This window comes from Protomyctophum parallelum (genome assembly GCF_964188405.1).
Source record: "Protomyctophum parallelum genome assembly, chromosome: 6".
In the NCBI taxonomy this organism is placed as follows: domain Eukaryota; kingdom Metazoa; phylum Chordata; class Actinopteri; order Myctophiformes; family Myctophidae; genus Protomyctophum; species Protomyctophum parallelum.
Window position 1 is genome coordinate 44,202,743 of NC_139701.1, and position 16,218 is coordinate 44,218,960.

Consider the following 16,218-nt stretch of genomic DNA (forward strand, 5'->3'; position numbering starts at 1 on the left):
CCCCGAACCTCAAATGACGTCAAATTGTAGGCTCTACAGTGCCGAACCGACTTTTATTCTGCTCTAAAATAGGAGTATGAATCGGCCCTTAGGATCCAGCTCTATATATTTCCTGTATGTGTGTAATAAACTTTGTGAACCATTAGCGTGATACTGTCTCGTGTCGCGTTATTGTTCTCCCGGGCCTGTCGCCGCTGCCACCGTACCAAGGTATACTTCAACCGGATTGTCACACACCACCCAGCCGGCACACACTACCTGTCTGTCAAACCCGACGAAGGTTCAGTACTTGGAGTTTTACAACACCGCAGCTTGAACTCCTCATGCATAGAAGGAAGCATGAGGTCAGTCCGCTGCCCTCCCCAGGTTGTCAGAGGAAGTGTAGCACATTTTAACCTCACTTTGAGCACTCATTACGAGCAAGTCTAGTTTTCTTATAAAGATTACAGAAACATGAAACACCATAATGTACAAACATCTCTTTATTGAATGTTATTAAAGGACAATTTCACCCAATTTCAAACTAATATCTTCGTATAAACGGTCCTCACTAACTGTAATACAGTTACCCTTAAAAGAAAAAGTTCATTATAACTAGGATATACGATACAAAAAAATATTGTAGATGTAGCCACTACGAACGGAAATATCCCAAGAAAACGGCAAGCATAGCAACCCAGCCAGCTCTGCATTGGGAGAGCAGCGAGACCCAGCACAGCTGATATTTATGTTTTGATTAGGCGTTCCATCATGCTCGTTTAAGCACGGCTAGATGGCTACTTCAACCAATTAGATTGCTTCCTAGAAACGACCTGTTGTATAATGACACATATCACCTACATGCTACTGATTATATGGAATGTTATATTATTGTAATCCTTTCAGTATTTCATGCTAAATAAATTAAACAGACCGAATGCAATTGTGCACGGTGTCGGGTGTACGGCACAAATAACGCCTTCTTTCAATAAACTATAATCTCAGATAGACACAATTGACACACGGAATTGACACTCGCACTTCTGCTGACTTGGAAAATTACAATTACAGAGATTTGTGGAGAATGGAGGAGAGAATGAGACCAGTGAATGTTCCGCTGTTGTGCGTCCAGGCAGCTCCACTCCCGACAATGCCCGACATGTCCCATTACAGGCTCGCTCTCTCTCTACCAAACGAAATTGTCATAGCGGGTGGTCTGAGAACCTGCTATGCGCTTTCCTAAACGTGTGTGGGTGTGGGCAAGATAGCAATTTTAGGGAAAGGGCATTAACACGCTCATGGGCACACCTCCAGCCGCAAAAAAAGCCATAGGGCTCCATTTTCGTCACCGCTAAACCCCTTATCCCTAAACTTCTTTGCAGTTTTTTACTATTTTACTAAACATTTTTGAATAGTTAAAATGGCCAGTCTACAAGCTCACAAAGTATCAATGTAGATTGGCTAGTTGAACTAGTAAAAACCAAAAAAAAGGCAAAGAAGTTTAGGGATAAGGGGTTTAGCGGTGAGGAAAATGGAGCCTGCAGTTCTTACTGTAGGTCATTACTAATAATGTGTGATGGGAGATGTAGTTCGTACTACAAATGTGGGATGAGAGATGTAGTTCTTATTACTAATGTGTTATGGGAGATGTAGTTCTTACTGTAGGTCATTACTAATGTGTGATGGGAGATGTAGTCCTTAGGGTTATTTCTAAAAGGTCTATGGGAGTTTGGAATGGTTAAAAATCAAAATCTAGTTAGTGTGACATTGATGTCAGATATTCTTATCAGCTCTGTGCAGAACTGTAGTTCCCTAGGTTTCCAGAAGGTGGCGTTACCACAGTTCCTGTTCCAGGTGAAGGTGTCATGTGTGTTAAATCTGCTGCTGAGCCAATTCAATTGAAGCTACAGATTATTTGGAGAAATCCGCCAGCTTACTGTCATCAGTACCGGACAGCGGTGATGTCATCTGTACGGGACAGCTGTGATGTCGCAACGAAGGACATCAGCACGGCTCGGGACAGCGGTGATGTCATCAGTAGGGGACAGCGGTGAGCAGGACGTTCTCCAGGGTGACGTTAGGCTGGGCGTAAACGGTTAGCTTAGCATCGTAGCCTCTCTGCTGCAGGAAGTGAACTCTGCCCTGGTTGATCAGCAGCTTGCAGAGAGAGCCGATACGATGGCGCTCTTCTCTGGAGAGAACCCTGGAAGAAATACCCGAATATGGAGGATTTGTATCTCAAAGCCCATGCTGCCAAAGGCGAATTTTGTGTGTTTTTAGTTTTTACTCTAGATGGCGCTCTTCACTAACCTATGAGTCACCGTTTGGCTCTCATTGAAACCAAGAAATCATGATGTGATGGCCACAGGTATTCGCTCCCACGTTACTGCACTTTCAGAAATATGCCTTTGTCTCGGCTTCCGCGTCGACCAGCAAGCTACAGACCAACATAACTATAACTATATAAACGGTGAATCATAGGATAGTGACGAGCGCCACCTAGTGTAAAAACAAAAAAAACATTCAAAAATTTGTGCCGTGGGCTTATGAAAGAAAATAGTCCAAAGTCGTCATTGGCAGGGAATGAGTTTTAATCATAGTGTTAATCAGTGTATAATTCATAAAGCATGGTGTTTAATTACCCGTTCAGAGTATCGGGTGTTGCGTCATGGTCTGATTCATCGTGTTCTCCCTCGTCGACCTCCTGACCTCCTGAAGGCCCGTCCTGCGTCCCCCGGCTGGGCCGCAGGCCGCACACTGCCCAGCTGGACATGCGCTGGAAGGCGTTAAACTCCGCCCCTCCCAGCCCCCGCTGCCGGAAGAACTGCTTCCCCACGTAATGACGCCAGTCGCACCGATGGTGGCAGCACAGAGCAATGACCACACCTCCAACAGCACTCTGGTGATAATAATAATAACAACAATAATAATAATCTGAACACTCTGAGAGTGTACAAATGGAACGGGTCCATCTGGTTCCATTTGTACACTCTGAGAATTAAATTAACAGTGATTTTACAATATAAATTGGGGGTCCCAGAGATAGAAATGCCCTTAATGACATTAATGTCCGTAGCCTAATTCAGGTCTTGAAATGAAAATCGGTTGAAACTCACTGCTAGAGCCGTAAAAATCTTCTCTCATGGGGGGGGTCCTTGCCTGGCATAGCTTTTCTAATGGGGGTCCGCAGGCTTATGAGTGTCAATTTGGGGGCCCTTGACATGAAAAAGTTTGGGAACCACTGCTCTACGCTGCCGGCGATGCGAGCGAACAAACGATGAAATCTCATTAGAAAACAAATAGTAGTGGGTAGATCTCAACCAATTTAAAAAAAGCGGTTGGGGCCTCTCGCTCAAACATTAAATACATGTATGGTCAATGTGACGGTCCTGGCGTACCGCGAGCGACACCGCGCCGTGCAGCGGCGTCGTCCACCCCTCCAATATTCGCTCGCAGAGTCTCTATCCGAGCGAGGTTTCACTTTTATTGGTCAATATCTACATATCTACACGAGTTACGCCGACTCCGTTCACTTCATGGGGCTGCAGTCCAATGACGGCCCTTCTACATAGACTTCTATTGGTTTGTCCCGATATGAAGGCTTCAATTAGGGACAACCGGAAGTTTACGGAATGCATTGCAGTCTATATTGGCTAGTACATGAACCACGTGACTGGACTGTTTTCTGCCCCCTCAAAATCACAACTCTTCTATTGGCGATGGCTCTGGTTCAGGCTACGTCGCAACGCAATGGCCGACGATGTCAGGACAGCTTATCGCCGTCGGAAACGCTCGCTCCTTGCCTGTGTAGATGAGGTTTCCTCCTTCACAACGGAAATATTAATTTATTTTAATAAATAACATACTAATATATAATAAAATAATGTAGCCTTATTCACACAGGCGGTCAGGAGGACCAGGATATATTACTTGACTATGAATTGTCATATAAATAATTGCGATTGACAAATTAATTGCTTGTTTGGCTTTGAACATTGGAACATAATGAAGATTGCCTTTTACACTTTGTCAAACAAAAACTGCACAGGACAAACATGACAGACCAGAAGTGTTAAAGAAATAGCAGATCTACAAGCTCATGACGCGTCAGATCGCGCTTGCAGATCTGCCATTTCTGCTGTTCTCTGAACATGTTTGGAAATAAATGAAAATACAATTCAACGCGATTATGACGATTAGAATTGTGATTAAGTCATTATGAAATAATGATGACAGGCCTACCTTCACAGAACCAGTTGGGTGCGGTTGTTCAGACTCCACACGAACAGTTGGGTCCGGTTGTTCAGACTCCACACGACCAGTTGGGTCCGGTTGTTCAGACTCAACACGACCAGTTGAATCCGGTTCGGGTGTGTTTTGCATCTTCGGTCGTTTACATGGAGGTTCTGCTTCAGCTCCTCTGATCCGGTCTCTCCTAAACAAACACCTCAATGCCAGGTCTATAGACCAAACATATACATGAAAATTACTACCTTAGATGTCATAAAGTTTACCATTTAGGGCATTTAGCAGACGCTCTTAATCCAGAGTGATTTACAGTAAGCAAGAACAAAAAACATGGTCATGAAGCGGCTCCATGCTTCCATCCAGCGGCGATTCACCAACCCAACTGGGTGAGCGAAGAACTACAAAATGAGGTCCCTGAGCAGGTCTCCTGGTCACCTCAGAACACCTAGAATGTTTTTTGAGAACAGCTATAGCGTTTAATGTTTGTGTTGTCTGAACACTACAACATTAAACGTGTCCCTATACCTGCTCTGCTGTGCTATACGTGACCTCATGTACAGGTTCATGTGCAGGGCATCTGGGTCAGTATCATCGCTGTCATAACGGACACATACAGTACGGTTAGGTTTCTGTTCTTGATTAATGTAAATCACTCTGGATTAAGAACGTCTGCTAAATGCCTACATTGTAAATTGTTCTAATCTAGATTGTGGAACCATCGGCGCACATGTTTGTATGTCAGAAACTGAACGGTGTGGGATGTGGGCATTTTATTAGTTTTTATGTTTTATTCCCCGTTATATTGTATTGTTTAAATGTGATATGGATCTCCCTGGGTCTGAAATAAAGATTGATTGATTGATTGATTGATCAATCAATCAATCTTCATATATTTAGCCCTCCAATCTCTGATCAATACACCACTTAACCCTTTAATGTAAGCCTCATGTCTTACCTGTTGCCGCTCCACACAAATGTTTTCCAACTCCAACAACCCCCATGTTGTTCTCAGACAGGAGACTCACTTTACCTAAAAACAACATAATAACTATTATATTATACTATTAACTTTACCTAAAAAACAATAACTTTATCATTATACTATTAACTTTACCTAAACACAATATATAATGGGGGGGAATTAACATAATTAACGACTCACTCAGATCTAGGTGTTGAATTAATTCATGAATGCCACAGATGAAAAACTGTCTAAGTCCACACTATTTATCCATAATGTATAAATGATAGATAAGGGGTTAGGACAACGAGGCCTTTTCGTGGAGGGGTCAGAATTAAATTTGGACAGAGACTGTTTTTCGTCTGTGGTACTCGACTCACTCAGAGTACCACACTTAACATAATTAACGACTCACTCATATCCAGGTGTTGAATGTCCACCTGAAGTCTCTCAAACTGAGTCCCATCGTCCTGGTGTTTACCATCCACCTACATGCACACATGTACACACACATACACACACACACACACACACACACACACACACACACACACACACACACACAGAATGTGGATCAGAATGTGATTTCGCGTTCGCACCACGTTCCGTTGCCTGTGGACTCCGGTGTTTTTAGTTAGATAGTGCTGTTTGCTGACATATGACGAAAAAAAAACTCTTGTGAAGTGAGGGGTGCTCTTATCATCATACAGTTTGTGTATCATATCATCATACATCATCACAACCCGGCCAATCACATTCACGATTGCCGTCCTCACTTGTCTGCCCTCACTATTTATCCCCAATATGTACTTTGCTCAGCCAATCATCGCTATGGGGTGCTCAGCCAATCAAATCGACGCAATAATTCACACAAACAGACAACGTTTGTGTAAATTCCATCTTGAACAACAGAGTGGCATGATCCCCCCCAAAAAACAACAACAACAACATGATCATCAGGTACTATGATTAGACTAGGAGGAAGATTTCATTAAATAAAAAAAATGTATAAAAGACCAATTCCCATCATTCTACTGGAATGGCGGTCGGCCAGATTAATCCAATTCACTTCGGTTTACAGGAAAGGTGGGGAAACGGTTAAAGGGATAGTTCAGATTTTTTAAATTTAAATTGTATGAAATTAATTAATATAGTGGTTGCAACTGTATTAATTGATTGCCCGAGTCCCGTGGTGGGAGTTCTGCTCTGGTTTTAGTGAATATTAAGTAGTTCTGGTCATTTTGTGGGGGGCACTGGGGCCACGCAGTAAAAGTAAATGAACGTAATTTGTATTGTTGGCCTATTTCTAAAATATTAGCGCGACTTTCGTTCAACTTTGACCCCTCCATCACATGGAACTATTTTTTGGGCGTAGTGATATGGACACAAAAAACATGGTTCTGTGTGATAGAGGGATAAAAAAAGAACGAAAGTTGCAGTAATATTTTAGAAATAGGTCAACAATACAAATTGCGTTAGTTTTGTGGATTAATTTACCTTTACTACGTGGCCCCCTGTACCCCCCACAAAATGACCGGAACTACTTGATATTTCACCAAAACCAGAGCAGAACTCCCACCACGGGACTCTTGTGTAAAGTGAGGGGCGCCCCCTGGCACCTCAGAGGAAACTAAACTAACAGGAGCTACTTCGGAGACGTTTACTCACCCCTGGAATCCATTAGAATGGTGGAAAATGGAAATGGAATGTTACGAGTTATGTAAATCCTTCATTTCGGCGACTATAAGACAGTCTGTTCTCTCACACACTCACTATAACAATTGAACCGGGTGAGGGGTGGTAATATATTAAAGTCTAACTCATGTTGATTAGGTGATGTAAAACAAACGGTGCCAACACAAACATTAAACGCCATTAACAATAAAGAGATAATATGACGTAAACGACACATTATGACGTACATTTTCCCTTCATTGTCAATGGTGTTTACAAAACAAACATTGAATAAAGACAAACATTAAACCTGTATATAGGAGGGAAAACACCAATCAGGACAGTGTGGGCGGGGTCTTAAAGAGACGGGGTACCTTGAAGCGAGTGCTCGATCGTTCCACGAGCAGGAAGTGGTAGTCGTCACGTGGCGGGAAGTGGGCGTCGTCGTCTCGGTGGTCATGTGACTTCAGCGCCTCGTGGATCCAGTGGGACAACTTTCCCTTCCCGGCACCAAACTCCACGTAACACCTCCGACCAACCAGCAGCCGCAAGGAGGACATGTGACCCAAGATGGACGCCTGATAGGACGATTAAAACAATGAAATGTGATATCCAAGATGGACCCTGACAACAGTGGTGTAAAGTAACGGAGTACATTTAGTTGTTTTAGGTTGTTGTTAGAGAAAGTAATTTTTGTGTAATTATATTTTCATTTGTTGCTTTCTTTCGTTTTAGTGATTTTAGCCATTTTTTACAGGGGGACGGGGGCATTCGAACATGGGGCTAAATATGTATTATTTTACACAATTTTATAGCGATTTATTTTTTTATTATCTACTATAGTCCTACTAGACCCCAGGAAATTACAAGGATCACAGGATCCACTGAATGTGAAAGGGGTGACAAACTGACATGTTGAGCCATACAACAAAGTATGGCATCCCCCTATAGTACCCGCCTTCACATTCAGTAAATCCTGTGATCTTTTGTGGAATTAATTTATAGGACGGAATTAATTCATAGGACAATTTATAGTATACCCGTCCTGTGTGGTTTTGTACCTGTTGTTTGAGGTGTTTCAGAGCAGATTCTCCATTCTTGGGATGGTCGAGTTGTTCTTGAAGAGCGGGATGAGACAGGATGTTCTCTGTGTGACCTTCCAGTCCTGCTCAAAAGGTCACAAGGTCAGAGGTCACATCATTACAACACACTATCTCTCTGCTAGGCAGGCCCCCAGAGCGGCTGGTCCCCTACCCTACTGGCCAAAGCAGGGGCGGGCGGGCAAAATACATGGACCAAGCATGGAGATATTTCGTGACACGTAGGATGCCAAAATGGCGGGTCTCCCAACCAATGATATCGAGCCAACAGAGGTACTCCCAACGCGAGCCAACCAATTATATCGAGCGCACAGAAGTACTTCCGACAGACTTCCTTCCGGGTGCTTCTAACGCATAATTGCATGAAAAAAAGAAAAAAAAAACGTGAAAATTTGGTGCCCAAATGCTGAATCGGTGTAAAAAACGCGGATGTAGACGGTCCTTCCGGGTGCTTCAAAACGCCACTGAGCAACTTCCACTGACATGAATAGCGGAGGGGGCGGAGCTTCGCGCCAGATCAGTCTCTATCCTTTTAATACTCTATGGTCCATCCTTGTCCACACTTCTAGGGTCTAACGGCCCTAACCACACCAAAGGGTCACCATGCAACTCCTTGGGTCCAAAAGGTTGCAAGGAGTTAACGCTAAAACCGTCTTGACCCTTTGGTGTGGTTTGGGGCCATTGAATTCCATGCGTTGAATCTTTTGGGTCAACGTGGGTCAACGTGCAACAAGACATATCACACCGCAGAGACAACGCTAAAACCGTCTTGACCCTTTGGTGTGGTTAGGGCTTTACTCTGGTGTGAGTCAAGACGGTTAGTTCAAGCCTTCTCTGCGTCTGTGTCACTGTCCTTGTTGTTGCCGTTGAATCTGTCCTAGTGAGTCTCTCTCCCTAGTGAGTATTGCAATCCAATTCAAGTGAGATTTGCGTTTAGTTAATGTATATTTAGATTCATCACTGTAATTTGAATCCGACACTGCGGTTGTTCCAAGCAGGAACACAAATAACAGACGGTGATGCTGACGATGAGGTCATAATTACCTTGAACTGCTTTCTTCAGTTTGTCCAACAATCCTTCCAACTCCTCCCTGCTGCGATCGGACAAACACGTCTATATATGGACATATATAAACATTAAATGATTGGCATAAAATATGGAAATGAGAAAATAAGGGCAATATGTTTAAAGACGGAAATATATATTTATTAAACAAGTCTATTAAAATGTGTTTATTCTCCAGACTGATCCATTCTGCCTGTTAATAAAAAAATATTTAAAGCACACCAGTATAATTGACTGGGTGGGATCCCCCATAATAATAATAATATTAATAATTAAAAAAATTATATATAATACAAATTATAAAAATTATAAAAATAAGGGTAATATAATAAAATAATAATAAGAATGACCTGGTCATCAGTGGAGTCTTCATCAGCAGAACCAGCATTGATGTCTTCTACATAATAGACCTGGAGATGAAATCATTCATATTAATGGTCAACGTCCACACGCACGCACACACGCGTGCACGTTGGAGATCGCCTTCATGAACATTCACCTTTTTTTTCCTTTCTTTTTTCAATTTTAGTTTTTGTTATTTAGTTTCCGTTCACAATAGAGCGTTGCAGTCCCGCCCCCTTTCATTGCGACGACAGGCCCCGAAAAATAATTTCCCATAGACGTTTCAGAAAGTATTTATTTAAAGACCTGTAAGCCTCGGTCAAAGCCAACTCGGATTGTGACAAATCATGACAACAAACACAATTTTTTGGGCCGAACAAATAATTAGAAAGAAGAAAAAAAATGAACTGAGTGGTACAACTCCGTGTGGGGGTCCCCGGAACTTCCAGACGCACAGGAACACACCCAAGGTGCCGGCCCGGTTCTGGCGAGTCACCACGCGTTCGAAACACTCCCACCCCGCCACCCCCCTCTTTCTCTCTCTTGGCAGGCAACAGTGCAACACTATCTCTCTCTGTTTCTAGCAGAACAGCACCGCTTTTGCCCCTCATCATAATTTTTCGACCGCGGTCGAGATCACTTTTGCCCCTACTGGTACCCTAAACATAGGGACATAGAGATGGACACAGGGACATTGCTGTTCCTTGGAGTGGCTGCACCACTCAAAAAGGTTTTCAACACTTTTTTTCCCCCTTCTTTGGAATTATTTGGTTCGGCCCAAAAAATGTGTTTTGTTGTCATGATTTGTCACAATCCGAGTTGGCTTTGTCCCGAGGCTTACAGGTCTTTAAATAAATACTTTTTGAAACGTCTATGGGGAAAATGAATGGGGAATTATTTTCCGGGCCCGTCGTCGTGAAAGGGGGCGGGAGGGACTGCGACGCTCTATAATAACCTTGGTATGGAGGCTTATGTGACGATATATTCTAATCTACATCCTTCTAAATCTACACAGTTTGTACTGATTCTCCCTCAACTGCATAAGCTATTGATACAGTGACATCATCATCATCATCATCATCATCATCACAGTCCCAGCATGTTACAAGAGGTGAAAGGTCATGTTTACGTACAGGTTTGGGTTTCTCTCGTGAGTTGCATTTCTTCAAGTGTTTGGAGAGTTGATCTTTATACACTGTGCTGTTGATGACGACATCATCACAGTCATATTAATGACATCATGACATCATCACATTCATATTAATGACATCATCACATTCATATTAATGACATCATCACATTCACTATTAATGACATCATCACATTCATATTAATGACGTCATCATATTCATATTAATGACATAATTAATGGAGAGTTGATCATCACCGTACTGATAATGACAATAAATCATGTTAATAATAATAATAATAATAATAATAATAATAATAATAATAATAATAATATGTAGAGCTGATCTTCATACGCTGTGCTGCTAATGACTACAAATCATGTTATTACTAAACAACATCAACAATGTAATTAACTTACTGTTTAGGGTCCAGAGGACAGGGGATTCTTTCGTTGATGTTTCCCTCCTCCTAAAGCAAACAAACAAACAAATAAAAACTGAATAAATGAGTAAATATCTGCATGTCTCCATATTCAAGTTACGTGTTTCCCCCCAACAGTCGTTAAAGGCATCTTTGGCAGTAAATTAGTTAAAGGACCACTTCACCACTTTTCAGCCTATCTCCATATAATTGATCCTCACTAATAAGCATGAGAAAAATAACACATTGCTTTTCTACCCGGTCTGTGTCTCATAGGAGGGCTGTGGGCAGTTCAGAAACCAGTCTGTGTCTCATAGGAGGGCTGTGGGCAGTTCAGAAACCAGTCTGTGTCTCATAGGAGGGCTGTGGGCAGTTCAGAAACCAGTCTGTGTCTCATAGGAGGGCTGTGGGAAGTTCAGAAACCAGTCTGTGTCTCATAGGAGGGCTGTGGTCAGTTCAGAAACCAGTTTGTGTCTCATAGGAGGGCTGTGGGCAGTTCAGAAACCCGTCCACCAGTGACATCATCGATGGGGAGACCAAGCTAATAGAAACTGCAGGCTTTCTATTCCTGAAAACTTGCAATGTGAAAATGGAAGCCATCGTTCTCATAAATAATCTTGATATATAAATATATTTTTTTAAATCTTGTTTAAAAACAAATCTTTCATGACAGAAAGAATATGATCTACAAGTCTCTCACGATGTATATGAATGTATTATGTGCATGTTAAATAACCACGTGTTACAAGTATTATGCATATGAGCTGTTTTAACTTAATCATATTACCCCCCAAAATAATCACAATTATTTGTCAAACACACACACACACACACACACACACACACACACACACACACACACACACACACACACACACACACACACACACACACACACACACACACACACACACACACATCTTCGCCTCTCTTTCAAAGGTAATATTTGATAATGTGGCCAAGGTTTGTACATTTAGTTTAGTAGGCTATAGCTTGCTTGTTGATTATACTATTGACACAGGAATCAACATTAATATGTATTATTATTGCAGGTCAATACCATGTATATCCACTTGTAGGCCTACTGTATGTTGGTTTGTTTACGGTCAGCGACAGCGACCTCATAAGGCTCTAGTCGTGATTCTCACCCATTTTAATTTAACGGCCACCAGATTCACATGCATTAGTCCCCGGGGACCCCATTAATGGCATTTAAATATCTCTGGGACAGTGGGACCCCAATTTATATTGTAAAGTCAATCTTAATTTAACTCTGAGGGGTCCATTTGGTTCCATTGTGTGCACTCTCAAGTTACAGACATGTAAGGGTCCATTTGGTTACGTTACACTCTCAGAGTTACAGACCTTTAAAGGGTCCATTTGGTTCCTAACTATCTATCATTTAGCATGGGGACCCCCTGGAGTCCCCGGACCCCCAGTTTGAGCAGCACTAAAAGCAACAGACCTGTCAGCAGCATGTTAGCATAGCAGCATGGCTAGAGCTAAAAGCACTAATAACATTTAAACAACAGGTTGTCATGGTAACCACTGTACATTATTTAACGCGCGCACATACACACACACATGCACTCACCTCGTGCGCGTGCTCGCCGCAGAAGGCGCGTCCACGCTTGACGATCATTTTACAGAAACGGTTCTTCTTCTGCACAAAGAAACTGCACCTCTCCGCCGCCATGTTGGATCTGGTGACGTCATGCATGCACGAGGTGCATTTATACCTTATACTGCTGCTTTGACAGGAACGTTAATAATAATAATAATAATATAAATTATTATTATTAACAGGAGTGCTCAGTTTCAAACAAAATGCTGCAAATCATGAACACATTCTGTGATTTCCGTGAAATTGTGGAGGCACATTCCAGGAAGAAATACCACATGAACATTTTCAACTCAGCCTCATGGTGGTGCTATAACTGGCCGAAAAGTGTTTTTACCAACTGCACGGAGCTGTGGCTAACTTTGGGCAGCGTCTAGTGAACAGATCTAATGAACAGATTTAAGGCTTCCGGTGGACGATCTCTTCAAAATAAGAGTACCCTCTAGAGTATTGAAAAAAAGTTTAATTTGCACATTAAAACTACAAATTAAGCATTTAAATGATGCTATATGATGCTATAAGACACACATTATGTTTCTGTGTAAAAATAAGTAATTAAATCATTATAATAATAATAATAAAGTTATCTAAATGGATAAATGCTATTCACTGGAGTGCATGGACTTTATAAAGTGGACACTGGACAAAAGACGGCTCCGCGAGGCAACTATCTGGACATACCCACGCGTTCGGGGAGATGTCCTCTACCACACCCCACTCTCCGCTAAGCGGGAGAGGTGTAAAATTCACAGCAGCAGCCCTTCTACTGTGGTCAATGCTGACAAAAAGTACCGTTTCCGGACCCAGAATGGACACTGGACAAAGAGGCCTCCGCGAGGCAACTATCTGGACATACCCACACGTTCGGGGAGATGTCCTCTACCACACCACACTCTCCGCTAAGCGGGAGAGGTGTAAAATTCACAGCAGCAGACCGTCTACTGTGGTCAATGCTGAAAAAAGTACCGTTTCCGGACCCAGAATGGACACTGGACAAAGAGGCCTCCGCGAGGCAACTATCTGGACATACCCACACGTTCGGGGAGATGTCCTCTACCACACCACACTCTCCGCTAAGCGGGAGAGGTGTAAAATTCACAGCAGCAGACCTTTTACTGTGGTCAAGGCTGACAAAAAGTACCGTTTCCGGACCCAGAATGGACACTGGACAAAGAGGCCTCCGCGAGGCAACTATCTGGACATACCCACACGTTCGGGGAGATGTCCTCTACCACACCACACTCTCCGCTAAGCGGGAGAGGTGTAAAATTCACAGCAGCAGACCTTTTACTGTGGTCAAGGCTGACAAAAAGTACCGTTTCCGGACCCAGAATGGACACTGGACAAAAGACGGCTCCGCGAGGCAACTATCTGGACATACCCACACGTTCGGGGAGATGTCCTCTACCACACCACACTCTCCGCTAAGCGGGAGAGGTGTAAAATTCACAGCAGCAGCCCTTCTACTGTGGTCAAGGCTGACAAAAAGTACCGTTTCCGGACCCAGAATGGACACTGGACAAAGAGGCCTCCGCGAGGCAACTATCTGGACATACCCACACGTTCGGGGAGATGTCCTCTACCACACCACACTCTCCGCTAAGCGGGAGAGGTGTAAAATTCACAGCAGCAGACCTTTTACTGTGGTCAAGGCTGACAAAAAGTACCGTTTCCGGACCCAGAATGGACACTGGACAAAAGACGGCTCCGCGAGGCAACTATCTGGACATACCCACGCGTTCGGGGAGATGTCCTCTACCACACCACACTCTCCGCTAAGCGGGAGAGGTGTAAAATTCACAGCAGCAGCCCTTCTACTGTGGTCAAGGCTGACAAAAAGTACCGTTTCCGGACCCAGAATGGACACTGGACAAAGAGGCCTCCGCGAGGCAACTATCTGGACATACCCACACGTTCGGGGAGATGTCCTCTACCACACCACACTCTCCGCTAAGCGGGAGAGGTGTAAAATTCACAGCAGCAGACCGTCTACTGTGGTCAATGCTGAAAAAAGTACCGTTTCCGGACCCAGAATGGACACTGGACAAAGAGGCCTCCGCGAGGCAACTATCTGGACATACCCGCACGTTCGGGGAGATGTCCTCTACCACACTCCACTCTCCGCTAAGCGGGAGAGGTGTAAAATTCACAGCAGCAGACCGTCTACTGTGGTCAATGCTGAAAAAAGTACCGTTTCCGGACCCAGAATGGACACTGGACAAAGAGGCCTCCGCGAGGCAACTATCTGGACATACCCACACGTTCGGGGAGATGTCCTCTACCACACCACACTCTCCGCTAAGCGGGAGAGGTGTAAAATTCACAGCAGCAGACCTTTTACTGTGGTCAAGGCTGACAAAAAGTACCGTTTCCGGACCCAGAATGGACACTGGACAAAGAGGCCTCCGCGAGGCAACTATCTGGACATACCCACACGTTCGGGGAGATGTCCTCTACCACACCACACTCTCCGCTAAGCGGGAGAGGTGTAAAATTCACAGCAGCAGACCTTTTACTGTGGTCAAGGCTGACAAAAAGTACCGTTTCCGGACCCAGAATGGACACTGGACAAAAGACGGCTCCGCGAGGCAACTATCTGGACATACCCACGCGTTCGGGGAGATGTCCTCTACCACACCACACTCTCCGCTAAGCGGGAGAGGTGTAAAATTCACAGCAGCAGCCCTTCTACTGTGGTCAAGGCTGACAAAAAGTACCGTTTCCGGACCCAGAATGGACACTGGACAAAGAGGCCTCCGCGAGGCAACTATCTGGACATACCCACACGTTCGGGGAGATGTCCTCTACCACACCACACTCTCCGCTAAGCGGGAGAGGTGTAAAATTCACAGCAGCAGACCGTCTACTGTGGTCAATGCTGAAAAAAGTACCGTTTCCGGACCCAGAATGGACACTGGACAAAGAGGCCTCCGCGAGGCAACTATCTGGACATACCCGCACGTTCGGGGAGATGTCCTCTACCACACTCCACTCTCCGCTAAGCGGGAGAGGTGTAAAATTCACAGCAGCAGACCTTTTACTGTGGTCAAGGCTGACAAAAAGTACCGTTTCCGGACCCAGAATGGACACTGGACAAAAGACGGCTCCGCGAGGCAACTATCTGGACATACCCACGCGTTCGGGGAGATGTCCAGTGTCCATTCTGGGTCCGGAAACGGTACTTTTTTCAGCATTGACCACAGTAGACGGTCTGCTGCTGTGAATTTTACACCTCTCCCGCTTAGCGGAGAGTGTGGTGTGGTAGAGGACATCTCCCCGAACGTGTGGGTATGTCCAGATAGTTGCCTCGCGGAGGCCTCTTTGTCCAGTGTCCATTCTGGGTCCGGAAACGGTACTTTTTTCAGCATTGACCACAGTAGACGGTCTGCTGCTGTGAATTTTACACCTCTCCCGCTTAGCGGAGAGTGTGGTGTGGTAGAGGACATCTCCCCGAACGTGTGGGTATGTCCAGATAGTTGCCTCGCGGAGGCCTCTTTGTCCAGTGTCCATTCTGGGTCCGGAAACGGTACTTTTTGTCAGCCTTGACCACAGTAGAAGGGCTGCTGCTGTGAATTTTACACCTCTCCCGCTTAGCGGAGAGTGGGGTGTGGTAGAGGACATCTCCCCGAACGTGTGGGTATGTCCAGATAGTTGCCTCGCGGAGGCCTCTTTGTCC

General features: G+C 44.3%; 1 protein-coding gene across 2 annotated transcripts; it reads right to left on the reverse strand.

Annotated features, from left to right (window-relative positions):
* Positions 1-1,655: 1,655 nt before the first annotated feature.
* Positions 1,656-12,617, reverse strand: trmt13 (tRNA methyltransferase 13 homolog; the record flags this gene model as incomplete). Of its 2 annotated transcripts, none has more annotated exons than XM_083767817.1 (12): positions 1,656-2,182; positions 2,622-2,878; positions 4,222-4,439; positions 5,183-5,257; positions 5,604-5,676; positions 7,237-7,440; positions 7,924-8,027; positions 9,007-9,076; positions 9,379-9,438; positions 10,504-10,570; positions 10,920-10,969; positions 12,516-12,617. In XM_083767817.1, the coding sequence occupies 12 exons, from the start codon at positions 12,615-12,617 to the stop codon at positions 2,014-2,016; spliced, it is 1,449 nt and encodes a 482-aa protein (XP_083623943.1). In that variant the 3' UTR covers positions 1,656-2,013. The 2 variants fall into 2 exon arrangements, with proteins under 2 accessions (XP_083623943.1, XP_083623944.1); XM_083767818.1 differs by lacking the exon at positions 1,656-2,182 and adding an exon at positions 2,400-2,478.
* Positions 12,618-16,218: the final 3,601 nt, after the last annotated feature.